This window comes from Nelusetta ayraudi, unplaced genomic scaffold, assembly GCF_046127955.1.
Source record: "Nelusetta ayraudi isolate G7.1 ecotype Tasmania unplaced genomic scaffold, CSIRO-AGI_Nayr_v1 ptg000122l, whole genome shotgun sequence".
Taxonomy (NCBI): Eukaryota; Metazoa; Chordata; class Actinopteri; order Tetraodontiformes; family Monacanthidae; genus Nelusetta; species Nelusetta ayraudi.
Window position 1 is genome coordinate 847,192 of NW_027466172.1, and position 25,967 is coordinate 873,158.

The 25,967-nt window shown below is 44.3% G+C and overlaps 2 protein-coding genes across 4 annotated transcripts in view; both read right to left on the minus strand.

Annotated features, from left to right (window-relative positions):
- Positions 1-10,746, minus strand: part of vwc2 (von Willebrand factor C domain containing 2) — a 30,352-nt gene extending 19,606 nt beyond the window's left edge. The window contains exons 1-2 of the mRNA XM_076050057.1: positions 10,453-10,746; positions 128-843 (exon numbers count right to left, since the gene is read on the minus strand). Of these exons, the coding sequence (XP_075906172.1) occupies positions 128-754 (627 nt within the window). The 5' untranslated portion in view covers positions 755-843; positions 10,453-10,746. The remainder of the gene's footprint in view (positions 1-127; positions 844-10,452) is intronic.
- A 2,047-nt stretch (positions 10,747-12,793) lies between these two features.
- LOC142904146 (poly(rC)-binding protein 3) lies at positions 12,794-23,818 on the minus strand. 3 transcript variants are annotated; one of them, XM_076050075.1, is made up of 14 exons: positions 23,163-23,812; positions 21,912-21,952; positions 20,079-20,186; positions 19,895-19,918; positions 19,746-19,778; positions 19,517-19,633; positions 19,173-19,304; positions 18,612-18,740; positions 17,390-17,479; positions 16,687-16,728; positions 16,189-16,264; positions 15,280-15,332; positions 14,451-14,620; positions 12,794-14,014 (listed from the first exon to the last, which is right to left on the minus strand). In XM_076050075.1, the coding sequence occupies exons 3-14, from the start codon at positions 20,154-20,156 to the stop codon at positions 13,654-13,656; spliced, it is 1,305 nt and encodes a 434-aa protein (XP_075906190.1). In that variant the 5' UTR covers positions 20,157-20,186; positions 21,912-21,952; positions 23,163-23,812; the 3' UTR covers positions 12,794-13,653. The 3 variants fall into 3 exon arrangements, with proteins under 3 accessions (XP_075906190.1, XP_075906191.1, XP_075906192.1); XM_076050076.1 differs by lacking the exon at positions 21,912-21,952; XM_076050077.1 differs by lacking the exons at positions 12,794-14,014; positions 16,189-16,264 and having other exon boundaries at positions 14,463-14,620; positions 23,163-23,818.
- Between the last annotated feature and the right edge of the window lie 2,149 nt (positions 23,819-25,967).

The following is a 25,967-nucleotide window of genomic DNA, read 5'->3' on the forward strand; positions in this document are numbered from 1 at the left end:
AGGCACAGACAGTTTTTTCGCCCCCGATGAACTCAACTCCAGCGATGGAAAAAAAAGAGGAGTGTTCTGTCAGCACTCCTTTGTTTGACCGTGTCAAGGAGTGAGCCAATGCAGTTAATGGACTCACCTTAAACTCCTCGAGAGAGGCATAGATCTTGCCCCGAAACTCGCAGTAGTTCTTCTTCTCCTTGCACAGCGGGCAGCACTGGCTCGTGTCCACTTTGATGCAGCGCGGGTGAACCTTGGGACATTCGGGCTTGGTGCACAGGGGCCCCTCGTCCGTGCAGAGGCAAGGGCACGCGGAGGGGCCGGGGGTGAACTGCTCGCCGATGGCGAACACAAAGCCACTCTCGTCCATGCAGCCTTTGCCCCTGTAGTCCGGGTAGGCGTACTCGTCAATGGCGTCCAGGGAGAGGGCGACGTCGCTGGTCGGCCCTTCGTCTATTTGATTGAGGCTGTCCTGTATGCTCCAGGACTCCTCGGGCTTGCCGCCCTTGGAGCTGAAGTTGGGCCTGGCGCGGCTCACCGCTGTCCTGTTGGGGCCTGAGACATTGATTTCCTCCAGCCGCTGCTGAGCGCCGTACCCTCCGGCAGCCTGCTGATCCTGATGTTTGTCCTCCCTGGCTTGGAACAGCGCCTTCTCCAGACGATCTCGGCTGGCCGGCAAGGTCACAATGGGATTGCACCGAGCGCCACTCGTCAGGACGCCGAGAACAAAGAGGACTTCGACTGCCATGGCGACGGAGCGTGGCATCTCGACCCCCCCCCTCCACCCACCGGTGAGGTGGGAAAACACCTTGGCTCACATAACACTCCTCACATCTTAGGTGTGAGCCAGTCCATCTGAAAAGAGAAAATTAAACTGGGGTTATGCGCTCAGTATTTTGTCACTTTTCTTTTTTTATCCCCGGCTTGGGATTCGACGGCAGAGTGGCGCGAGAAACTCGGAGCGCCGATCTGTCGTGTCGAACATCCTGCTGAGTGCGGCGGCAGGGCTGTGGGATCAGTGAATTGGATCAGGGTGGGGGTGGGTGGGGGGGCGGGGGCGGGGGCGGGGGGGGGGAGGCAGAGGATGGATTCGCGGGCGGCGTTGGGAAATCGATAGCATCTCATACTGTAACACCTCTCAGCATCAATCGGGCCCCCATCAGCGACGCAGTACGAAGAACGTAGCCAGAGAGGGGCCCTGGTTCTGACGCGGCAAAAGCTCCAGCCTCTCACACGGAACAAAGAATCAGGATCAATGTCTGCTTCTTTAAAACGAGCCGACACAACTCTGCAGTGGGGGGAAATCGATTTGAAAATTGAACATAATTTCGGTCTGGAGGAGAAAAACTTACCGCCGCAGACATAAGTGGACGTGCATAAAGGTGGGAGCGACGCAGGCGGACGATCTACAGTAAAAAAAAAAAACTTTCTCTGAACGAGCGCCAAATGTCTGCTTGTTTTGCTTAAATGCAAGACAAAAATAGAAGTGCATCACTTTCCTCAGCCTGTCTGAGGCGTCGACACGCAGCAGCTCAAGTGGGGTGAGCGCCAAGGATCAAGTGCAGACGCTGCACAGACACTGCACATTTTTGATAGGCTGCAGTCGGTGTTTGTGTTTTTTGCCCCTTGCTTAACTTGGCCTTTTTTTTCGCAGCAGTACGTTGAAATTCAAATGCTCGCTATGATGCTTTGCTGCTCTCGGTGGCCTACTTCCACCCCCCCCCCCCCCACCCCCCCACCCCCAGCCCATACGGATGTTGGGTGTCGCTGCTCATCTCCATTCAAATGGGCTACGGTTGGCGTTGACATGTATAGCTTATTTTGAAAGAGGCTGGGACTGTGCCTTATTGACTGGCGCAATGATTAACTGCAAAGTCCCGTCCGCGCTTGTTTAAGAATAGTCCGCCGCATTGATTCATTTGTCAACCCCAATGACTGCGGCTAATTTCCAGCAGGAGCGATAAGGTGCCCCAAACAGGAATGTGAGTAGAAACTGAGGATCAAATAAGCCGTGAGCCAATTGCTTCAGCAGTGTGTAATACATAGAGAGGGCAGAGATAATGCCGGGACAGCTAGCCACATTAATTCTATTTGAGTCTGACGCGGAAGAAAGAAGAAGTCTCCCCCACATGTTTTAAGTCACGCATTTTGATATTCATGAATTCTGATCCATCCGGAGGGAAACAGGCTGAAATTGAGTGCCCGCATGCCGGCGGTGTTTGAGCAGTGTTTTTAGCAGCTTCTGTGTTTGAGGCGGAATCCTTGGAGCTGCGGTGGAAATGAGAGGAGGCAGAATGAGGAGCATACCGATGGTGCCGCCGCAGCTGAGGCGGAGGGAAATGGGCCCAAGCCTCATTAGTAAAAGGACCTCATTTGGCTCCTTCCAGCCTCACCTCTCCACCTTAGCAGCTGTTTCCAGGCTGTCACAACATCACTGATGCTGAATACAGTCAGTCAGGACTGAGCGCCGAGTGCCCCCCCCCTCCCCAAGAGGCTTCCTGTATACCTTGCATTGGCCAAAAACAGCAAAAGCTAATTGTACAAGGAAAAGTTTAGAGTTCCGTATTACTGGTCCCTTGCACTGAAATAGAACAGCAGAGTCCTCATTCTACAGATAAAGACAAGGGAAGTTTGAGCCGTACTGAAAGGGCTTGTTCATTCAGGTTGTTCATCTGTGGCGCCAGCGCCAGCGTGGCTGTAAATATGATTAAAAGCACAGTGAGCTGTGACACTGCTGCTTCTTCACTCCGATAACCCACAATCGGAGCAATTCATTTTGGCAGGTGCCACCCCCCGACCCCAAGTCGTCAAGTGCTTTTTAAACAAATGTGTGTGATGAAGCCAGTGGTAAAGACGGAATTCTTTGAAAAAAAAGTTGTACATTTATTTCCCCCATGTCAGAAAGCCCCCTGAAAATGTACCCAATGAGAAGAAACATGGAACAACAGCTTTGGGTGTCCATTGGCAAATAAAAACAAACGTGTCTGTTTTGCCAATGTGGAGTTTGTAAAAAGAAATTCAAGGTGCTCTCTATCTTTTGAAAAATTTCTCCAATTTCCATAGGTTTGTACCTTTTCTCCAGAACACTGAAGCTGAAAAAATGTTTTACTTAATAACATTTCTTTGGCAACTAAAGCAAATATCTTTAGAAATGGGAGGTCGTATTAAAAATAAAGAGAGCATGCAGGAGAGAGAGTATTTCTAAGCTACAAATACTGAAAAATATAAATTTATCAAATTTCCTAAAGCACAGACAATTTGAAAGCACCATCGAATATTACATTACTACAAATAAATAAACACAAAATGATAATTAATTCAATTTCAACCAAGTCAGTCCGTACATATCAGACTAACAATAGTTAGGCAGTCCTGTTGAGTTTAATAAATAACAACATATGGATGCAAATGTGTGCATCTATGGAAAGCTGCAACCTGTTAGTAAACATGTTTGAATGCCATCAAGAGAAATTGAGAGAAATAGCTAAACCAAATCATTAAAAAGTCATTTGTGACAGCTGCTGCAATTCCCCCAATCAATTTGTCGATGTTTCATTAAAAAAAAGTTTTTTAAAAAATTATTCTTGCTCACCCCTGAAATCACACATATGTATTGAAATAAAGCGATCTAGAATCTGTAGAGCAAATGAAATGTAATGCTGCTGACAAAAGAGCCAAAAATTTGTTACAAGCCATTCAATCCTTTTGATTAAACAACAAAGAAAAGAAAAGGGAAATAAAACGAATTCTAAATTTAATTATAAAACAGGGACAATCTAAATTCTGTGTGCAAGACATATAAAATTCATGTACTGGTTAAGGAAGCCTGTCTTATAGCGCGTTTCACATTTAGGGCACTGTCAGGTGGACTTCCTCAAAATATGGCGGATCCAGATGGCAGCTAACTAGGAGCAAGACCCTGAAAGCTCTATGTATATTGTTGTATGTAAGTGAGAACCGTTCGAAGGGCAGGAAAACCAAATTATTTTTCTTGTACTGCGAGTATACACTTTAAATAATGTATATATGGGCAGGATGTTAAGCTTTTACCAATACAAAAATCATACATTGAGCTGAATTTTGCACACTGGACCTTTAAGTCTGCTTTTCCTTTTCAGACACAAATATTTCTCTTCATCCATTTGAGCCACTCGTCTGTTTTTTTCTTCTCTTTTCTCTTATGGTCGGAGTTTCAGAACATTATTAATTTTTAAAAGTTGTTTAAACATTTCCTCACAAATATCAGACTTTCACCAATTTTAAATACTCTCCATATCATGACTATCGCTATAATAACACTATATGTAGTAAACTCCAACACATTTTTGCTTCATGTTTTTTTTTTTTAATCAGGTGATTTTTAGCCCAACCCAAAGAATCAGAAACCGGTATTGCACTTAATTGCACCGATCATTAAAAGGGGAGATTGTGAACTAGTTTGTTTTTTTTAATGTGAAACAAATTCTTTACAACCATATTCAGTAAATGAAGACATATAGCAAGTATTTGCTCCATTTTTTACATCATGACAGACCTAACCTTTTGTACATGTCTAATTAATTCTTAGATTCAAGTGTCTGGGGGTTTAGGAGGCTGGATTTGAATTTTTACTGCGCGGTTTCCAGGTTAAAGACCAGGATATCACTCCTTGGGTTCAAGTGATATCCAGCTCCTTCTGTTTATGGTCTTGCATACGGTATAAGACATTTGGGGAAAGGTCATGGATTTATCTTTGCCCTACAGCTTTTTAGAGAGCTCAGTTTTTTTGCCTGGCTGCTTCATCTTTAATCCCTGTGAAAATATTGCCTGGCCGGGGAGGGGGAAAAACAGCCACGACTGACGAGGCTAGATGTGGCAAACGCTGCCAGTTTGTCTGTACATCTCTGCATCTGCTATGGACAGCCATTCAGGCATACTTCATTTTCCGAGTCAGAGTTTTGTGGAAACATGATCTGTAAAATTGCTGATCGCCGATTCAGTAGTGTCCTTTTTCCAGTGTCCTCTTCCAGGATCGGGGCGTCATGAGGGGACATTATGCGGTCACCCACTCCGACCGAGTCGAAGCAATGAAGCCGTCAGACTCGTAAAGTGCGGCACGCGTGTGACCTGAGAGGGCCGCGCTCACTAAAGCCTTAGATTAAGTACTGGTTGTAGCCATCAATCAACACTAGAGCCCATATGGGCAAAACAAGACAGAGTTCATTCACACTTGTGATACAAACACTCACTGCAGAGGCAAAAAAATCAAAGCAAATTAATTAATCTACTCCGTCAGTGGAAGGAACAGCTCCACAATTTACGCTTGTAAGATCCAAATAATTACCTCTGGAAAACAAACACTCTCGTTAAAGCTGGAGAGTGAGCTGTATATTTTGCTCTTTGGAGAGCCGTCATCTTTTCTTACCTCACACAGCCAAGCGGTCATGTGGTGTCACATCTGCTCAGGCAACTGATAGGACTGCGTGGGATCGAGTATAAAAGTAACTGCAAATGAGTGCTGATTGCTTTAAAGTCCGGCTGTTAAAAAGAAATGACCCATGAAACTACACATTTCGCAAAAAAGGAAATCAAGTCTGTCTTTCAAGATATACAACATGTTCTGCAGTGGAGCCAACTCCTAAACAATTGTGGTTGCTGGAGCTAATAGCAGGGAGGCAACCGGATGTAGTACAAAATAACGAGTGATGAATCAGTTCTGTTCTGTTCTATTACTCTTCAGTTTACCTTTGTTTCCAACACTTGGCAAGAAGGCCGTGTTAACGCAACTCTGTAATTGGACCTGTAAGTTTTAGTTCACGATTCTGCCGTGACAGGTCGAACAGCAGGAAATCTCAGGCGGGGGAGCTCGACAGCAGACAGCCTGAGATACGGCATTACATCACTTACGCCTAACTATCTCTCAGGACGGTGAGTAAAATATAATCGGTTGTAAAGTCCACTCTGCGGGACTGCTGAGGCTGCAAAAATCCAGCATCATATCTAAATATTATCTTGCCCTGGATAACAAGATTCTCTTTTGTTGAATCTTGTTTTGGTGAACCTTCATGCGCCTGCTGGACTGTGGACATGCATTCACAGATGTTGGGGATTCTGCAGTGTTAACAATCTCTCAGCTTTATCTCTCTCTCACTCCTTCTCTCTCTCTCTCTCTCTCTGTCTTTTTTATTGTGTCCATCTCCTTTGTGTCTGTGTCCCGACCAGAGGCAAACATCTTATGCACCACCGCACTTTACACGTATGCATCGCAGCTGAGTGGTCATACTTGTATGTCCACAAACACCTACTGTTTTTTTGTTTTTTTTTACTTTTACAGAGACACACTTAGGTTTGGTGTTGTCATACCTGTGCACTGACTTAACGCAAAACCCAAACAAATTGTGTTCCCTAAATGCACTACATTGACTTTCAGGAAAGAATTTTAGGGTTGCTTCCCCCAAATGCTTTGACCTTGTTACAGAGGGACCTAAAACTGTCTGAGCTGATTCTTCTGAATGATTTTGCCGGGCTTCATGATCTGGAAACCACTGGTCACATCCGTTTCACTTGATTGATTTTTTTGTATAATTTGTTTTGACATTCACTGTTGGTCGTTCGGTCTGAAATAAGCAAGAATCCCTGTGAAATGGTTTCTTGATCTTTTTTTTTTTTTTTTTAAATAATAACACGTTTCATTAGTCTGCAACAAGAAAAAAACACTGAATTCAAGGGAAAGAAAAACCTTAAACCGTCACCAACAGCAAGATAACCTTGTGATAGCCTTGCTGTGGTTTTAGGCCTTATTACTAACAGTCTAATTGCCTCCAAACACAAACACCATGTGGTGTAATGTGTACTTTCCATCTGTGATTATTTTTGGGAGGAGCAAACAGTAAATGTACCTTTGATAACGCTAAGTCAATACTATTAACGCCCTTAGATTTTCAATCGTGTCAACACTGCAGCCCCTGTTCTGCAAACATTTTATTAAAAGAGGTGATGTTGGCTCAGGAGGCAGCGCAGGTTGTTCACTAATTGCAGGGTCGCTTGTTCAATCCCTGCCTGTGGCTGTGCTTCAAAGTGTCCTTCGGCAAAACCCTAAACCCCCGTGTTGTTCGCTGCTGTGAATGAGGATTGCTCACGCCGACCTGCCGGTTTGCTTCAACCACAGGGATGCACGTGTCATCGGCGTGGGCTTTAGTGTACCACATAAATACAGTCCATCTACCACAAACGTATTTAAATAGAAAAAAGCATGATGGTAAAATACATGTTGAAAAAATCGGGGGTTAAAGGCATTTTATTGCTGCTCACTGGTTTTCCTTTGAAACACCGGCCACTATCTGTGGCTGAAGAACGCAAAACCTGCAATTAAATTGCATGCCCACCGTGTAATTTCTTAGAGCTTTTATACTGTAATCTGCCCCCAAAAGAATATTGTTATACTTTCTGCCGTAGGTCTCATCATTTGGGGGGAAACATTAAAGACATTTTGTTTGTAATAAATTGTAGAAAATTTAAATGTATTCAATTGTGGCTCAAATACAGCCTAGCAGTGACCGGATACAGAGAAGAATAAGATCTGACTCATACACCCCCCCCGCCGCCGCCCCAACGCTACATTTTTTTTTCCTTCTTGCTTCAAATCTCTGCCTTCCCTACACTCGGAACAATAAAAATATGGTGTGTGCTTTTCAATTTGGGGCATACAAACACATTCGTGCAATACCCTGGAAATAAAACAGAGGAAACTGACCAAATTAGAAACAATTTATCTCACTGTCAAGAGCCAAACAGCAAAATACAGGTCTATGTAAGTCATCCGGAGCTCGAAAGAAAGATTCTTATTAACCAGTGTGACAAAACCCAATTTAACAAATCTGTGAATGGACTCTGATTAATGGTGTAATATCTGATGCATGGCAACTTTGCAACTGTATTAGTATCATTGCATATTTATTTGAAATGAATGCCTTAATCCGCAGAGAACACAGTGCATCCTGCTATTCTGTTCACAAGTTAAGGTTGCGGATTTAAATGCTGCCATTTCTTAGAGCTATTATCTTTGACTGACTAATGATTTTTCCTTGTTTCACTGCCCGTTAAGCATTGCGGCCGTGGCCGCGGCGACAGCATCCTGCACCAGAGAATTAACCCAGCATCAGCCTCTGTTTCAGCTCCTTGCCAGCAAGTCTGGCTTCAGTCACAACAACAGTCACCATACCCATATCCGTACCCCTTCAAAGGCTAAAGTTCGGTTTACATCTCACTGCAAGCCAACCACCTCACTGTGATAGCTCAAACAACATCATTTTATCCTCTTCCTTTAATGCTGAATTTCGACTGACCACTAAGTCGAGACAGTCCGAACACTGCTTCTGAGAGAGGCTGACTGTTCATCACTCCAACGTGGTGCAGCAGCAATGATTAATCAGGCAGGAATTCAACCTGGCTGTTCAGTTCACGGTTCAGCGACACTCACCATCGCATTGATTTATGACTCATAAATTATTGTCGTTTTCATTACCCGGCAGAGGGTGGATAAGTCTTGACACAACAACCCCGAGCTGAGAGAGAAAATTCTGCCGCTGCCTTGCCTCCAACACCACAATGTTATTATTCACAGATTGAGCTGGCAGGGCTTCAATAACAAAACCGAGCCGTGTTAAGGTTGACCTGCCTTCTGCATTCTCCTTTTATGTCACTCAGAGAGAAATCTTCGGGGGGATGTTGACAGTAGATTCACTCACACAATAACGCTGCAAAAACGGGACAAATGCACCATGGGTAGCGCTCACAACTCGAGGGATTTGTACGCGTGGGCTAGGAGGATGTGTTCCCTCCCGTCCTGGTCAAAGAGGAATAATATAGATGTGTATGTGTGTGTGTGTGTGTGTGTGTGTGTGTGTGTGTGTGTGCGTGCGTGTGCGTGTGTGTGTGTGTATGGTGACGGATGTTTTGGCCTCGGCTGTTTGAGGTGAACAGCCCACACCTTTTGAGTCCAACAAGAAGCATTCGAAAACAGGAAGATATCTCACTCACTGCATCTGGGAGAATAGCGGCTCCTGCAATGCCCAGCTCCATTAAAATCCGGATGTCATTGAGAAGAAGAACCATCTCCTCGGGGCTAGAATTAAGTTCATACAGACAGTATGCCCTCACCACTGCGTGCAACTCATTTACGGCACATTACAGATTCCTCACTGTCCCGACATCCCTCCACGACGACGCTCGCGCAAGCGGGAATGCAACAATTTACTTTGAGGTCTGCTTCAGTTAATGACAAGGCAAATCACAGGGGACGAGATGTGAAATGTTTCGACAGTAGTGGCTAGTGGGCTCGGCTCTGACAGGGTTGGGGATGTATTGAATTAATGATGGCACGTTTTAGAACTCATTTTTGCATAGATAAACAGTGTGAAATCACGGAATCCAATTAGAGCAATAAGGGACACAGAAGCAGAATCCAAAAGTATTAAGCCATCAGCCAGTGAGTAAAGATTGCTGCGGGGCTGCCTAATTGAATTTTATCATTCTGGCTGTAAATCTTGCTAGTGACCTAAATCAAAAGAAAGTTTGGCCTAAACATAGAATGCAAAAGCAATGGCCCTTGCAAAACTGTCACATAACCTTAAGATAATATGCACTGTGGAGCAAGGTGAGAGTGTGCACGTGCACGCGACGCCAGGAAAAAGTCTGCAGTGCTGAACGAATTAAGGAGGACGGTAAAATAGCATCCTCTGTTTGTATGTTTCACAAGGACCGCCATGAGAGATGAATAGTGATGCTGGGAAGCTTTGCTCTTTTTTTGGGTACTGTCTCGCAGTGAGAGATGCAGAGCATTTTCAATAAAAATATGCACACATTTCAATTCACAACTGCAACAATAAAAACAAAAGCAAAGGTGCAGGTTTTCATCAGTCGAGCACATGACCTTCTCTAAACTATTACTTTTTGATTTATTTATTTTTTTAATTATACATGTTATTAGATTGCTCTATATGCCTGGGCTGCAGGCTGCTGGCTGGATGCTGCATACTGGACTGGAACAGGCGATTGTGCAGCCACCTTGTTTCATGCTGAAAACGCACTCCACCAAGTGTTACCTCTCTGACATCCACAGGTGCAAAAAAAAAAAAAAAAAAAAACCTTTTTTTCCCGAACCAACTGCATTAGAGCCCCCCGATATCGAGCTCATAATCACATCTAGGGCTGTTCAAAGAGACACAATTGGATTTTCCAGCAGCGGTTTCTACTATCGGGCAGAGTGAGATCCGCATAGAGCGCACTCAAACACCGATTCCAGTTGAAAAAGCTCCAAGTTGTGCCAAAAAAAAAAAAAACACAAAAAAAAAAAAACACAAAAACAAACCCAAAAAACCCTCACAAAACCTGAGCGTTAAAGCGATTCCGGCAGAGAAAGAAAAACACCCAAAACAAAATAAAGAGCCGCATCCTGGCAGAGTAGAGCTGAAAGGCAGAATTCACCTGTGGTCTCCACGGAGTCTCCGCCAGTGCGTCGGGGCTCAGATACACAACGTCGGATTGCCGGACAGCGGAGCCACGGGAGAAGCAACAAATGCTCGGCGGTGAAGGAGATGGGAAGTGACGCTCGTTAAAGACGGCCAAATGCACAGTTTCCCCCCCGCCCCGGAGGACGCGCGCAGGTCATCGGCGTGCCGACGCTCAACTTTCATCGGGCGATGTGTGTAGCGCGCGGAGAGTGCCGCGTCTCCGCTGCGGGCTGTAGCGCGCACTGCTACACAGCCGTGCCCGCGACTGAGGGCTGGCACTTTATTTCTCACGGTGACGGGGAAAATAAAAGGGAGAGAGAGAGAGAGAGAGAGAGAGGGAGGGAGGGAGAGGGAGAGGGAGAGAGGGAGAGGGAGAAATAATTTAATAACTGAAGGGGGAGGAGGCGGGCTGAAGGCTTTTTTTTTTTTTGCCGCGAGTGCCGGTGGCGGCCACTAGGTGGAGCAGTCGAGAAAAATGACGTGACAAACGCCAGTCAATTAGCCAAGCTTATTAGACGCTCACGGGTCGGTTCGCGGGGTTCACTCACAGCTGAGATTAACTGCTTTCGCTAATTATATCGAATTAGGAAGTCGTTTTCGTGACACGGTTTGGTCACCTGCTAATTTGTTGCCGCGCAAAGAGATCAGCGTGTACACAATGCCGGAAGGGAAGCGTTAATTGTGATTGCACACCTGAACGGTTGGCGTTCATCCGGAGCGATGACTCATGCACCTCGGGCCGTGGAGATGGAAGTCGAGGCCTTTAGACACCCGATGTGCAGCATACTGGACCATTTCCACCAACAGAAACATTCATTTACAAACGAGAATTTACTGTCCGTCACACAGTAGAGCGAATAGATTCTATACAATTTACAGGTATGTTTATGGCTTAAAGGTCATCCAACGTAAACCTAGATCTTCTAGTAGTTGCGTAGTTGTTTTATAAATAGAGAGGCCGAGACATTTGAACCGCAGAAACACAACTGTCTACAACCCAAACAACTGAAGGCAAACGTCTTTTTAGTTGGATTTTTATCACAAAGCTTGCAAAGGTAAAGTGGAAAGGAAAGGAGAGAGATGGAAATGCAGAGTCAGAAGTGTCCTCTAATCTGATAGAAACGTTTAAGATGATTTACACAATTATTTATTTACCTCTAAATTGCTTTTGACAAAGAATATGTGATGATAGCAATCTCCAGAATTGTGACTGTCAGAGCCGCCTGTGTCAGGTTGTGAAAGGACAGGATTAATAAAGCAGGAGAGGCAAGGCTGGCAAAGCAGAGCTGCCCTGGGCTCATGGCCCTCATGCATGCAACATTATTCTCTGCTGCCACAACTTTCTTGAAATGTCATTGAATTCCTGCAACCATTTAACTATTGATCATCTCCTCTTAAACATTTTGAGCCCTGCTTGGAAAATGGACCACGTGACCCCACTGCTCTCATCGCATGGATCTGATATGGAACACAAGTGGCAACCTCGCAGCTTTATTTTCCTACATGAAAATACGAGGTCGGGGCTAAACAGGGACAGGGCAGAGGAGAACAAGGTCTGAATGTGTTCTACCCAGCCCTGCCCATTAGCATTATGCTTGAGTGGGCAGCTGGAGGTGAAGGTTTTCCTTTTTGGGTGCCTATGGGAGTTTTGCCACAACATGTGTTGAATATTTACTGCGAGGTTAGTGCGAGTGCATCTGTTCTTGTCAGCAGAATGCAGGTAAGAAAAGTTTGTGGTTGCTGTCATTTCATGTCCTTTTTTTTATCAGCAAACTTCAGACATAAAGTGAAGAACTATGGTTTGTGAGGTGCTTTCTTTGCATACTTTCCAAAGCTTCTTAAAGTCTCTGCGTTTGTCCCTGCTAATGGTCATTGTTTTTACTCCCACTTGTTTTCTCTATTTTATGTATGCCGCTGCTTAACGTGCAGCTGGTGAGATTTTTTTTTTAAACAAAAATATTAGGAGAAATATAGCCTTGTGTATAAGCAAACTTTGAAAACAAACAACACATCAAAACAGATGCTCAAATTCCTTATGCAGTGCCAGCGTTTACCAATTTTTTTTCCCTCATGTTTCTGCTAAAACAAACTTGGAAGGAGATATTTCTTAGAGGCAAACATATTTGGAACAAATATTCAGACTGCTCAAAGTTTTGTGATGCAACTGCAGCAGATAGAAAATGTACGGTTCGACTTGACACAATTAAAGCTCAAAGCCAACAAAGCGTCGGTAATCAGAAGTTCAAGGCAAGTAATCATCAGCCAGGGTATAATATTTGTTTTACACCGGCAACAAGAACACAGACAAGTTATTATTCATTAAAAATCCCATTTATTTCAAAGTCATTTCATGAACAAATATTACAAATCTGCACTGTGGGGGGTTAGCTGTAGTGGAAACACATGAATAAAACATTTATTACAAGACTTTACTGGTCACCATCCATTCCTGGTGCTTTTTCAAGTCGGAGAACAATGGGAAAAATGATTCTAGAAAGAACAAATAAGTTACTTCCATTCTGGCCATTATGGGATTACTGAATAGAGTGAAGTCCACTGGTAAAATAATCATCCCTTCATAACTGCTACAGTGCAATGCTACTACAGGACAGCCAAGCCTGTTAGCACTGAGGAGAGCCTATTATAAAGTGTTAAAAAAAATGTTTAAAAAAATACCCCAAAACACTTATTTCTATTGTACAAGACAAAAACATTTTTTAACAGCCTGCTGCCAACAAAGCACCAATGTTTCTTGGCGCCAGTTTGCATATCTAACAGTAAAACTGACTGTGCACTAGTTACACAGATAAAAACGAAATTAAAATTTGCATCGTTGAAAATACCTCATCAGGAGTATAAAGCTCTGTAACGTGAATCCATTTAAAAAAAGGGGGGAAAAAAACAATTCTAGGACACAATACAAGCCTGAGTTACCCACATTAATTGTTATGCGCACACGTAAGATAATGGTAAATTAATATGCACCCGCTGCCGCTGCTTCAATTAATGGAGACATGTTTCATTCTCTTTCTAATAGTCTCCTGGTTTATGGAAAACAAGTGCAACGTGGACAAGCGTGCGCCCACCGGTGTAAACCACAGGCCACTCGCATGTACGCAATTTTAATTTGATTCTTTGTAATAATTCCGCCTCATTTATTATCGCCTCACAGACGTCAATAAGGAGCAAACTTCTGCCGCTCAGACTTTTTGACGCCGGGCGTCTGCATTTTGGCAGTGTAAGGGGACAGACCCTGCGTTAGGCTGGAGGCGGCTGCTGGGTGGACAGCCAGGACGGGGAGACTTTTCATGCCAAGCAGGCTGGAAACGGGGATGGCGTAGTGTGGGTTTTGGATGGTTGGTAGGGTGGAGGAGGAGTGGACGTTAATGGCGGTGGGGGCTGGGGTGGTGGCCGCCAGGACGGCCATAGAGGTAGCAGCGGTGGAGGCAGCAGGGATGGACTGGGAGAAGCCCATGTTGAGATCAACGGGGGTCGCGGAGGAAGCGGCCTGCATGGTGTATTTAGCCATCTCTAAGCTGGAGGTGATGGATGGGTAGATGGATGGATGGATGGATGGATGGATGGATGGATGGATGAATGGATGGATGGATGGATGGATGGATGGGGGCATTGGAGATGGTGAGGGGTTAAAAGAAGGGGGGAAATGACAAAAAAAAAAGGATGGGGGTGAGAGAGAGACGGAGAAGGGAGGTGAGAGAGAGGAGAAAACATAAGAATCAAAGGAATGTGTTAAAAAGAAGAGACAATAAGGATTTGAATGCGGTCGAGAGCGGGAAGCCGTGAGATGGAACAAATCCAGCCTCACCGCCAGTACAATAGCTCCTCCCTTCAACACAGGCAGCGCGTTGTTCGGTTGCCTCGTCGCCACTCGCTACGACGCCAAGCCCACGCAGCGAGTGGGCGCCCACCCCCCCTCACCCCCCGCTCCCCCCTCCCGTTTTGACGTCTTACCTTGCGTTGATGAGGTACTGGGCGATACTGATGCTGGCCGGCGGGCCCGTGATCGTGACTTGGCGCGCGGCTGAGCCATCAGTGGCGCTGGCAATTTTGATGTGAGCCCCCGAAACCTGGCGGATCTCATTGATCTTGCTGCCCTGCCTTCCAATTATGCAGCCAATGAACTAGACGGGGTGGAGGGGGGATGGGAAGGACATGCAAATGGCAATCAGCTTCATCTTTCCCATGCTTTTCAGAATCAAAAATTCAAGATGACACGCAGAGGTGACAACAGCGGAGGCGGCGCTGACAGTTTCTCCCCTGGTGAGCAATATGTGACATCATGTCATTGTAAGGCTCGGTGAAATGACAGGATATTTTTTGGGTTTTGTATCGGATCATGTTACGGTCAATTCATCCGGTCGACTCTGTCTCACTCTTAGTGGTTTGTTTATTCCATCACAAAAAAAATGATACATGACTATTTAATATCTCTTTGCTGAGGCTCCACCTCTACTATCGTGCTGTTGCTGAGGATCCAATATTAACCACACATAATGTTCTATACTCCCCCCTACTGAATTAGCACGATTAGATTAAATTTCAAACTGCGTGCATTATAAAATTCAAACACTCATTCACTATGTTTCTGAGACATGAATATTATTATTCACAGCTCCATCAGTGCTGTCAGTGATGGTTATAATTAAAATCTCCACAGGCAGAGAAGGTCAAAAACGTTGGGTCAAAAAATGTGTGCGGTTCTGAGAAAGTGCTAACGAGACACGACGTCGGAGCATTATTGCTGCAAGTTTCAGGGGAGGACAAACAATGTGGCACTTACATCATTAGGTATTGCCATCTCCTGTGAACTTGTGGGGGCAGAGACATCCAATCCTGCAAAGTAGGACAAGGGATGCGAACAACAGTATGGCACTAATGACTTTCACTTTCATGGTATGACAAGTTGCCCTACTTTGTCTAGTTTACCACTGGCACACTGCTACATTTAGAGTGTGAGAAATAGAACGTTGCAAATGAGAAAGATAGACATGAGCACACATGCACAACATATGCACTTATTTACATGACTAGCATTTAAAGTGATTCTGAGCACTCGTCGTGCCCACATAGCCAAGATGTTGCTATGTTCCATCGTCTTTTACTTTGGACAGAGTGTGTGAGGGAGTTGAGGTCAGGGATGGTCTGGCCAAGACAGTGTTAGAATTGGAGGAAATGTTGAAGAGGTGGGAGCTGGGGTCAGAGATTAGGATTTGTTCATTGGATTGGGGAGAGTAGGCAAAAAGGAATTGAACATTTGCATGGGAAATGATGAGAAATTGTTAAATATTTAGCGAAGTGTAAATATTTGTCATTTTTCACATTTCCCTCCCAGAGAACTGTGCTGCTTCCCTTTCACAGTGCTACTCTGTCGACTTCAATATTTCAAACTGTGCTTTGGATTATGAATATTTCAGCGAGTGGCTCTCCACATTGTTGCTAACAAACTAAATCCGAACCTTTGCAGTTCTTTTGTTTACATCGTCTTTCCTGCCTCAAACTATGCGGATGCCACCGCGCTCTATAACCGTCTCTGCAAAGCAACGCGGGTGTGTACAATCTGAGAGCAGAGAGACGTCCGTGATCTTTCCTGTCGTGAGGGGGGTTCGGGAGGGTGTTTTGATGGTGTGATTCTAGTGAGGAGTGAAGACGGGGGATAGATGGACTTCCCCGGGGAGCCGTGGGTACGTACCAGGGAAGGTAGGGTTGCTCTGCCCAAGGGAGGGGAGGGGGATATGCTGCATAGCCAACTGGTGAAGCTTGGTCAACTGCAGGGTAGGAAGGAAGTTAGAGCTAACCAATCAAAGTGGATTATTTCAGAGGAGCTGATTACTACAATACAGAGCCAATCTGACGATCACAAATATCACAGATGGTGTCGGACTGAAGAGGCTCAATTTGTCCTCGGGAAGCATGCCGGCGTCTCGTTACGAGATACACAGTCACATCTCTCTGGCTACGGAGCTACAACTGCTCAATCAGTTGAGTCTCGAGATCTTCGCCGTTATTTCAATCAAGGCATGCCTCTACTGCTTCTTTCGTGTTAGTGGTGTTGAAAGAGATCGGCGTTATAGAAATCTCATCTTTGTTGCAGAGTAGGGTGCACAGAGGGCATAGTGGTGGCGTGGAGGGAGTGGGCAGGAAGAAGGTCAACAGGGCGGATGTCAGTCGCTCAGAAGAACATACTTACATCTTGATGTGCAAAGGCATACTGCCCTGGAATTGCGAAAGCCTGTGATAGAGGAAGAGAGAGGGAGAGGAAGGGAAAGGGAGCGAGAGAAGAGAGAGAAGAGAGAGCCTCAGTTTAATGATCTGGGTTGCACACAGACGTGTTCTAGCGTGTCACTTGAAAGTTGCTTTTGTCGCAGCCCGGGCACATAGCGCCAAGGGCACCCGGCGAAAATCAATGCTCTCCCTCGTTTTCCAACACTGTAATGTGTATAGATTCAGCGGGATTTCATCTAAATGTCATTCACTGTTTTTCCCCCTCTTTGACCATGACCAGAAATCCGATAACATAAACAGATGTCTGATAGGTCACAAACAGACTGTGCCAAAAAAAATCGGGGCAGCGGCTCACCAGCTCGCGGAAAACGTGAGCTTCAGTCACGACATCTCCCAGGTCCCCCACGGTTATGCACTGCTCTCCGATGCATTGCAGCCATTAAAGCATGGTGAAATACTTTCTTCCGTGTCATTACAGTCTCACTGCTCTTGCCATGCCAACGTGAAGAGCTTACTGCAGCATAATTACAAAGATGTGTCCCTCTAGTGGCGAACTGCCCTTAATGAGCTCTATTTCTCTACGATTTCCAAAAAGGGAGGCTTTAGCGCTGTTATGTCTCTTATAAAGGGTTGACGATAGCGCTGGGATAACTACCGTGTGGACTTACTTGTGCAGAATGCTGCGGCGCTAACACTGCATGGGCTCCAGCAGACATGGCCTTGGGACGGTAAGGGATAGTAGCTCCTTTTGGTGGAGACTGCAGACCAAACGCAAACAGGGAGAACATTTCATATGCTGCTGCATCTGAGAAAAGAGTTCTTCCTGGCTTTGTAAACTCTATTCTGCTTTTTCTTTTTTTTCTTTTTTATCATTTGCTGAATCTTTTCATATCCTATTCATTTGAAATTGAAAGATATTTTAAATCTGAGGACGAATGTCGACGTAAACTGCTCACACCAACGCCTTAAAGGAGTCAGTTCAATCTTGAAGCTTGAAAGCTTGTAACAAAAAAGGGACTGGGAGCCATACATCAGCGGTACCTTTGAAGGAATAGTGGGGCAGAAGATGGTAAAAAAAAGAAAAAAAAAGAAATCAAGTTAATATCCTTATCTTGAAAAACAAACAGAAACATTTGATTACAAATGCATCTCCGTGTTTGTGGACCTTGTGGAACTTTAAAGATCCAAACAAAATAGCAAACTAGTGTGCTGAATGTATTTATTACAATTACAACTTGGAGGATTTGTTTTTTCTTTCCCCTGACTCAGCCAAAAAGCATTAACACACAGCGGTGCAAGTGCAAATGCGCAGTTCTTCACTTCAGCAGTCTTCCACTCTGCTATATAAGAAAAAAATATGCATTGGTTTGTTTGGGATTTTTTACTGCTGCGGGTTTCTCTGAAAGCTTTCATAAAAACATACGTTATACACTCTGTAGAGGTGTCATGAAACACAAGAAGATTTTTATATGTTCACAATGATAAAACTTCCAAGCAGCAGCAGACGAGCTGCAGCTTCCCTGTCTTCCAAATCACTTTAGAGCTTTGCTAAATATGGGGGAAAAAGTTTGTGATTATGTGTTTCACATATTGCTCGAAGGGGACATTGATAAATTAGCTGGTTATTATTGTTATTATGGTTATTATTACTCATGACTCAAAGTCACTTTGGCATTGCTGGTGTTGGAGAAGAATAATTAGGGGACATTAGTCATCGACACCGCTCTTGCACTCAATCTAAACCAAACCAAACGCAATGCTTCAACCTTGCGTTGCGAGGAACACGTCACCGATAACATTGCGACTTTGCCGCGTTGCCTAACCAAATGTCACATACCCAGAGCACTAAATTGAGACATCGGGTTGAATGCGCCATCTGACGCCGCTTACCTCCAGCATGACAGAGCAGATGTGTCTCACACACTGAGTGATGGCCTGTGGAGTGCCGGAGATGGTGACAGCCCTCTCCGTAGAGTCCGGCAGCATGTCTCCTGCCACCTGAACTTGAGCGCCTGTGGTCTTGATTTTGCCAGACATCGCGAGGAAACAAAGGCTACTTAGTGCTGAAAAGGGCCCAAATTGAAAAGCAGCTCCAATTACCCCCCCACCCCACCCCCAATTACCCCCAAACAGATTCTGACTAGCAGAGAGCAGCTGCAAGCCCAAATAGCTGCACATATGTCGATATTTGAAGGAGTGTGCGCCAATTTCATTCAGTTCAGAAGGGGATATTCAGCCTCCGTGATCTATACACTCATAATCAGTGGCATTTTCATGATTAGCAACCAAGAAAAACACACTTTTTGACTAGGCTGAGAAAAAGTTTGTTGCTAGTGCTTGATACTTGAAGTACAAGAGCACCAAAGAACATTTTTGTCTCCCTGTTTGGATTTCTTCAACAACAACAAAAAAAAATTCTCTGATTGAAAACATATAGGAAAGGACTTCTACCTCTCTGATCTCTTTGATTTTGGAGCCTCCTTTGCCAATCAGCGAACCGCACTGGCTCCCTGGGAAAACAAGCCGGAGTGTCACAGGTGGCTTGCTTGTCACAGTGCTGTTTGTCATCGCAGCGCTAATATCCTGGGGGAGAATTGAAAAATATGTTTGTTTGTTTTTTGTCACTCTGACTCAAAGAAAGTCAGCTATATCTGACAGTGTTGTTTTTTCTGTGGTCCTGTGGTATTTATACACAACACTTTCAGAATCTTCGTCAGACGGTAGGTGTGCAATGCATTATTTACGCCATGCAACATTTGTCACAACAGCATGCTTGCGCTAATGCTCTACTGCACCTCCTCAAACTTCTCTGCGATCATGGAGAACGCTCTGAAGATGCCCTCTGTTGGTCCTGTGATGGTGACTATTCTCTCTGGAGATGATCCCTCTGATATGTTGATGCGTGCACCACTCTGGAAACACAAGTCCATCATTATTCCAACATTACATTTTGCAAGGAATGTGTGTCCCAACACATGATTTCCCTGAGTTTCTAGCACGCGGGATGTTCAAGTTAATGCTCACCTCCTCCCTCATTTTCTTCACTGTTTCTCCTTTCTGGATTCATGAAGAAAGCCATGGAATAAAATAGTAGGTTTGATTAGTTACAGTAAAGGGGGAGGGGGGGGGGGGGACACACAACGAACACAGTGTGAAACAGGGAACAGGCATACCTTGCCAATTATGCTGCCAACTTCCTGTAATACAACGATAACAAAGGTTGAGCAACATTTCACCAGATAGGATACCATCACATGAACACAGGAAACCATCATTTTAACGCAGTGCTGCTACTCATATGGCAGATAAAAACAAAGGAGAGCAGAGAGAAAGCATCAAGGCTATCATTTGAACAACCTTTCCGTGCATCAGCAGCCTCAGTGTCAGCGTCACGTTCAGACCACCGTCTGAAGTCATTTCTTCCTTGTCAGACATGGTGCGTTTCTGGAGCAGAAAGGTAACACTCTGCAAAAAGAAAAAGAAAACATGCTCAAGGCCATGTTTGTGGATTGTGCGTTGTTTTATATATTGTTTTGTTTATTTGGTTGTTTCAACTACACAGTAAAAGTTTACTTGCTTCCCAAATGTTGATTTTGATTGTTGTCATTTATTCAAGGTTCTGGTGGATGGACAGTAGAAGCAATTTGGACTATTTTGCCCCTGAACTTATTATGTCATAGGCATGATAAGTATTTATTTTTCCCTTTCTATTTGTTTACCCCTTTGTCTTTTTGTGGTCATCAACCCTGCTTACTCAAACGGCCCTTCTATTTATTACCGTCAGACCCCCGCAGCTGCAGGAAATGTGAAATGCGTCATTTGCTACGCTCAACAAGATTTTCTTGGGGGGTTTGGAGGTTTAGGGGAGGGGGCAGCCAGATACTGTAGATGTAAGTGCTTCTTGAAAGGGTGTAAGCTGCATCTGTATAGTCTCCGGAGACAAAGAGTATCTCTTATTGGAAAGGTTACGGATCATTAGATGAACCATGGGGAATTCAGATAATCAGAAAGTCCTCCAAACCTGGATCTATTGCTCTTTTTGTCTTCTAAAACGGGTGGATTTGGGGGCTTACGGTCTCTGAGGCATAGTTGACCATTGTTGTTCGTCTTTTAATCCCGATCGTTGTGAGCTGGAGAAACACTTTGCGAGCCTATCACTTGGTGTTATCAAACTGTGTATTTGGTTCTGGCTAAATACAAACAGTGTGACTCCTTTGAGCACGATAAGGCACAAAGGAAGCCACTTGTTCTGAGGGCGATCAAGTGATATGTGTGTGAGCATGACCGCCTCCTTATAACACAGTGACACCGCTCAGCGTTGTGGCCACATGTCCAATTCGCTGTATTTGCAGAACAAATAAAGAATGTGTTGATGCGCGGCAGGAAAAGCGGCATATTGCGCTGCAACGGAAAGGGGGACAACTTTACACTGAGGAGGAACCGGGGGGGAGGATGTGTGCGAGAACTCTGAGATGCTGAGGGCTAGAGAGTAGTGTGCCTCATGTTGAAATGATCTGTTTTCATAACCAGTTATATAAAAATGAAAGTTCTAACCGACTATCCCATGTTACAGCTAAAACGTCGCGGCTTCACACAAAAGGAACAGTAACTTCTGAGGCCTTTGTGACAAAGTGGAGGGAACATGGAGTTAAACAGGTTGTAAGCGTGCAAGACGTGTTCCGGCTTAATCTAGAGATTAATCCAATCCTATTCTGGGGGTTTTAATGGCTGTGCACGGAAAGATATGGGGTTTTCATTTGCTTTTTTTAATGAGACACATAAGACAGCCGCTCATTACTTTTAACTTGTTTTGACTTGACTTAGAGGGTTAGCGTAACTCATCAATGAGAAACACAAAGAGGAAGAATAAATGTGACTGGCTTTCCACAAAGCTAGAAGAATTTAACAACACCACTGTGGCTCTGCGCATTGCCATTTATACCTTCTTTGATTTGCTCAACTTTGTTATAGAGGTGATCATTTTGTGGCTCTGTCCAACTTGAATCCAACCACAACCTTTGCTTTTTACATTTTTTTTTAATTTATCAAAGGTGGTATAATTTGCAACATAATCAACTTTCTTCTATCTATTCTTTCTTGTATGTGCACAACACCATTGGCTTCTCCCCCTGTGTTGTCAGTCATTGTGCTAATCTAAGCCAACTGACAGGTGGGTGCTTATATACTCACATAAACCAATAATTACAGCTCTCCCTGACGCCATTCCACACCTGAAAGAAACACCAGAAATAAGTGTGGACATGAGCTTTCAGCTTTGGCACCATTTAAAATGGTATTTGAAAATAAACAAAGATGTTCCAGGAATCCCCACAAGCTTTGCTTTAAATAACACACTGTTGTATTATGCTCCAGCGTTAATATTACCAGACTAAGCTAAAGGCTCTAATCCAAATGATGTCATAAATAAGTAGACGTTGTCTTTTCACTACGACAAGGCTCGTGACTATATTCCTCGCAGTGTGTATCATTATAAAGTTACAGTGAATAGGGTTACATCAAATAAACGGCAACATCTCTGTCTAATCCTATAGGGTGGGATTTGTTTAGTTAATGCTAAAACCCTTTTGACCCATTTCTGTCACCTCCAGCACATCAGCAACCACTCAAGGCTTCCGAACAAAACAGTGGTGCACACACCAGCACCCACAAAGTAGACATAGAATGAAACGCATAATCTAGAGGAACCCGGCTCCCACAGCCCTGACAGACAGCAGTGTGCTTCAGACAATAGGAAAAACAGGGCATTAATCCTTGAGGGAAATGGAGTACAATGTTTAAGTGGATTACTCGAAGGGGTTCATTGGGAAATATATTCTAAATTGAAGGCCGGCACAAAGCAATTTTGACCATTCTGAGAAAATCAATGATAAGGTGATTATATTGTATAAGATTATTAGATACAGTGGCGCTCTAGTTTGGAAAAGAACAACCTCTAAATAGAATTCAAACCTAACATGCATTTTTAAAACATGTTTAATAATTCATATTGATAATAATAAAAGATCTTTACCTATCACTGATCATTTCGTGTCTGAAGAATCATTCTATTTATAACCACAGCAGCTCACACTATGAGCATGAGGCCGAACAGCATGCCATTCTTACCTAATGTGATAACTCACTGTGGCCCAAACTATCTCTGTACAGAAAAAACAAGCAGACAACAGGGTACAGAGACAAACAGGCAGCTAAAATGAACTCTAATGGAAGTCAGGAGTGGTGCATTAAAACAGAGGCAGCTATGGCTTTTTTTTTTTTTTGTACAGGCGCGAATCAAAAGTTCAGTTTGTGTCTGGCTTCACCTCGACGTTACCGCGGTCCGCGGCATTTCCATCTTTTATTGACGGTTATGACCCTGTGGCTAATTGGGAGGCAGCAGGATAATGAGTGAGTTTAAAGGAATTTTGTTTGAGTACTGACCTTACACAGAAAACGCTCGTCGCTCCTCACTATTTTTGGTATCTCCTCAATGGACGGTCTTCAAGTTTTGAGGTCCGCGTGCAATGTTTGCCCCCTTTGTTGTCAGTTATGCGCAGGGTGGACAGATGGCTGCCTGTGCCCTCAGACCGGCTGGAGCAGAGGCTGTCTTTGCTATTAGTCCCTCAGCTTAGCCCGAGATAAGCCCCTGCGTAGGGCAAGTGAACCCGCATCTCTTGCCTAATTCTCCCTGTCACGGCCAACCAAAGAGGCGTTCCTCAGCGCGGAGATCCACGAGCCAAACGGGCCTGAGGGCAGGGCAAAGAGGCACTCTGGCTGGATAATGTCCAGCTCAGATAGACACGGCAACAGGAACAGCCACCGCAAGAAGACGCCGAGGAGATCTCGTCTTTCGGAGTCATCAGACACGCACAAAAGACCCTGAAGAGGAGCCTTTGTGCCCTGATGTTGCTCTTGGGCTAAGATATCTGCGTGGCCGCTATGTTTTGTTTTTTTTCATCAGAGAGCTTCCTTCCGGCCAGATTTTTTTTCTCTATCCTTTTTTTTCTAAAAATAAATCTCCTTTTGAAATCACCTTTGTAGCACAGGGAACCCGACAAATTGAGTCCTGGGAAAGACAATGTACCATTTGAGGTATTTAGTGATGTTGAGCACAATGTCGTTGTGGGGTGCCCCCCATCCCTCCCCCAACCCCCCTCTCCACGATGCCTCTGCCCTCCCCCACACCAAGCCCTTCTGCCCTCGTAATGAGGCCATACTGGGTACAATACAGCCCTTCTGCACAGAGAAATGTATTCAGCTGTGCTTCAAAATTATGGAGGAAAGGATTCACTGAAGCATAAGTGGCACATTTAATTACCATTCAGTGTGTTGCACTGGGACAATGATGGCTGCTATGAGCCCCTATCAGCAAGCCACAATACGTTTGCTTCTCAACGAGGATTTTAATACTTCCAAGTGGTGTTTTTTGTTAATACACTATTAAATACTGTACTGAGGACACAATGATAAAGATTAGGTGTTTGTTCAACAATAACATTTTCAGGGACTTTTTCTGGGGTTACACCTCAAACAATTGATGTCAACGTGCGTAGAGAAGCATATTATAGAACCTTGCTAAACTGTAACAGTGTTATCAAACTACAGCTTTCAAGGTCAGGGCTTCTTACAGAGTGTGTGACTGTCTGCCCTTTCACAGACCACAAGATGAACAAGCATTTCATGCCAGTTGCTTGTGACTAATTTTCTCTCCGTCATGAACCGTGTGTCAATGAGATTAAAGAGTCTGGGATTATATATAATGGAATTAGTGGGGAGTGATGACTGAAACCTGTTGGTGTAGTAGCTAGCAACAGTTACTAAGAGCACAACAGGATTCATATCTTTAAAATCATATTAAAACAAACAGGGCTATCAAGTTAATTCGAAAGAATGAACATCTGTTCCAAAATACTCTAATATGTTGAGATTTTCTTATCATTCCAAAACAGTCTGTGAGAACAGCTAAATGCGCTTTTATAAAAAGGGAGATTTGATCTCACCCTTTTTTCTGCACAGATTGTTTGACATGCCGTTTGTGCAGGAGTAGTGGTTTGCACTGTCACCTCTCAGCAACTGTCGCGTTCCTCATGTGTCTCACAGGAATTTCGCAAAGTACTCCGGCTTCCACCCACAATCCTAACACATGCACATAAGGCATAATTGTTGACTCTAAATGGTCCATAGGTGCGAATGTAAATGGTTGCTTGTTTCTATGCAGTCCTGTGATGAACTGGTGACTTGTCCAGGGTGCAATTTTCCACCCTCGCTCCCAAGACCATAGGCTCCTGCACCCACAGTGACCCCGAGGTCAAGAGAAGCCGTGATAGAACCTGGATGGAGTGCATAATTTGTGCAGATGTGCGCACCTTATGGAATAGCATAATATTACCAGACTAAGCTAAAGGCTTAGTCTACATTATGTCCATGTAAATCCATGGACATAATGTTTCAGATATGTGTAACTAATGTGTCATTATTTATGATGCAACGACTGTAACCTGCAAATATTTTTAGGCCGTAACAAAGATAATGGTCAGGGGATGTGCACTAAAGATATTGTTTTCTAAAGAGATACTTATGTATTGCATGTAATACATACTAAATACAAGGGCAACCATCGGTTCCCTTTTTCTTTTTTCTCCTTTGTCTTTCATTTTGATATTTTGATGGATTTGGAAATCATCAAAACAAAACACTGAGGCACTGATTGAATTGTCCTGTTTTATGACAGCAGCCACTTTGAACTGGCCATTGTCAGATGGCTTGTATGAGTCAGCGAGCGATTATTGTTAAGCAAAATTTCTCCCTCCCCTTGAATCATTATCTCAACAAATTCAATGCATGCCTTTTAATATTAGTTTCAGGGAGCAACGCTGCAAAATCTAAATAAATTCCAGAAAAAAATTGAAAGGGTATGGAGCTGTTTCCACGCGTCTACGCGCGCTCTGCAGACGCGTTGCATACGCTTCTGGGGTGAGGTAGGGGGGAAGGGGGGGGGGTCTGAGATCATAAATTTAGACCGCCAATTAACTGTTTGTAAGGCTGACATGGTAGATACACATACCGAGACATCTGCTACTTGAGACCAGTGACCAAACATCTGGGAGATTTTTCAAAATGCAACGTTATCAGTTTAGCTGTAGTACGTTCGCAGTGAGGTCATAAACCCGGGGAGGGAGGGGGAGCATGTTGCGGAAGAAGGCGGTTCGCTACGTCACACGTCACGGCGCTCGAGTTGTTACAACT

Coding starts and splice junctions, on each gene's coding strand:
- LOC142904146 (XM_076050076.1), bottom strand. CDS start 20,156: ATGTCTGACAAGGAAGAAATGACTTCAGACGGTGGTCTGAACGTGACG. Junction 19,779..19,894: donor TTGGCAGCATAATTGGCAAG/GTATGCCTGTTC, acceptor TCATGAATCCAG/AAAGGAGAAACAGTGAAGAA. Junction 18,741..19,172: donor AAATCAAAGAGATCAGAGAG/GTAGAAGTCCTT, acceptor GGCAAAATCAAG/ACCACAGGCGCTCAAGTTCA.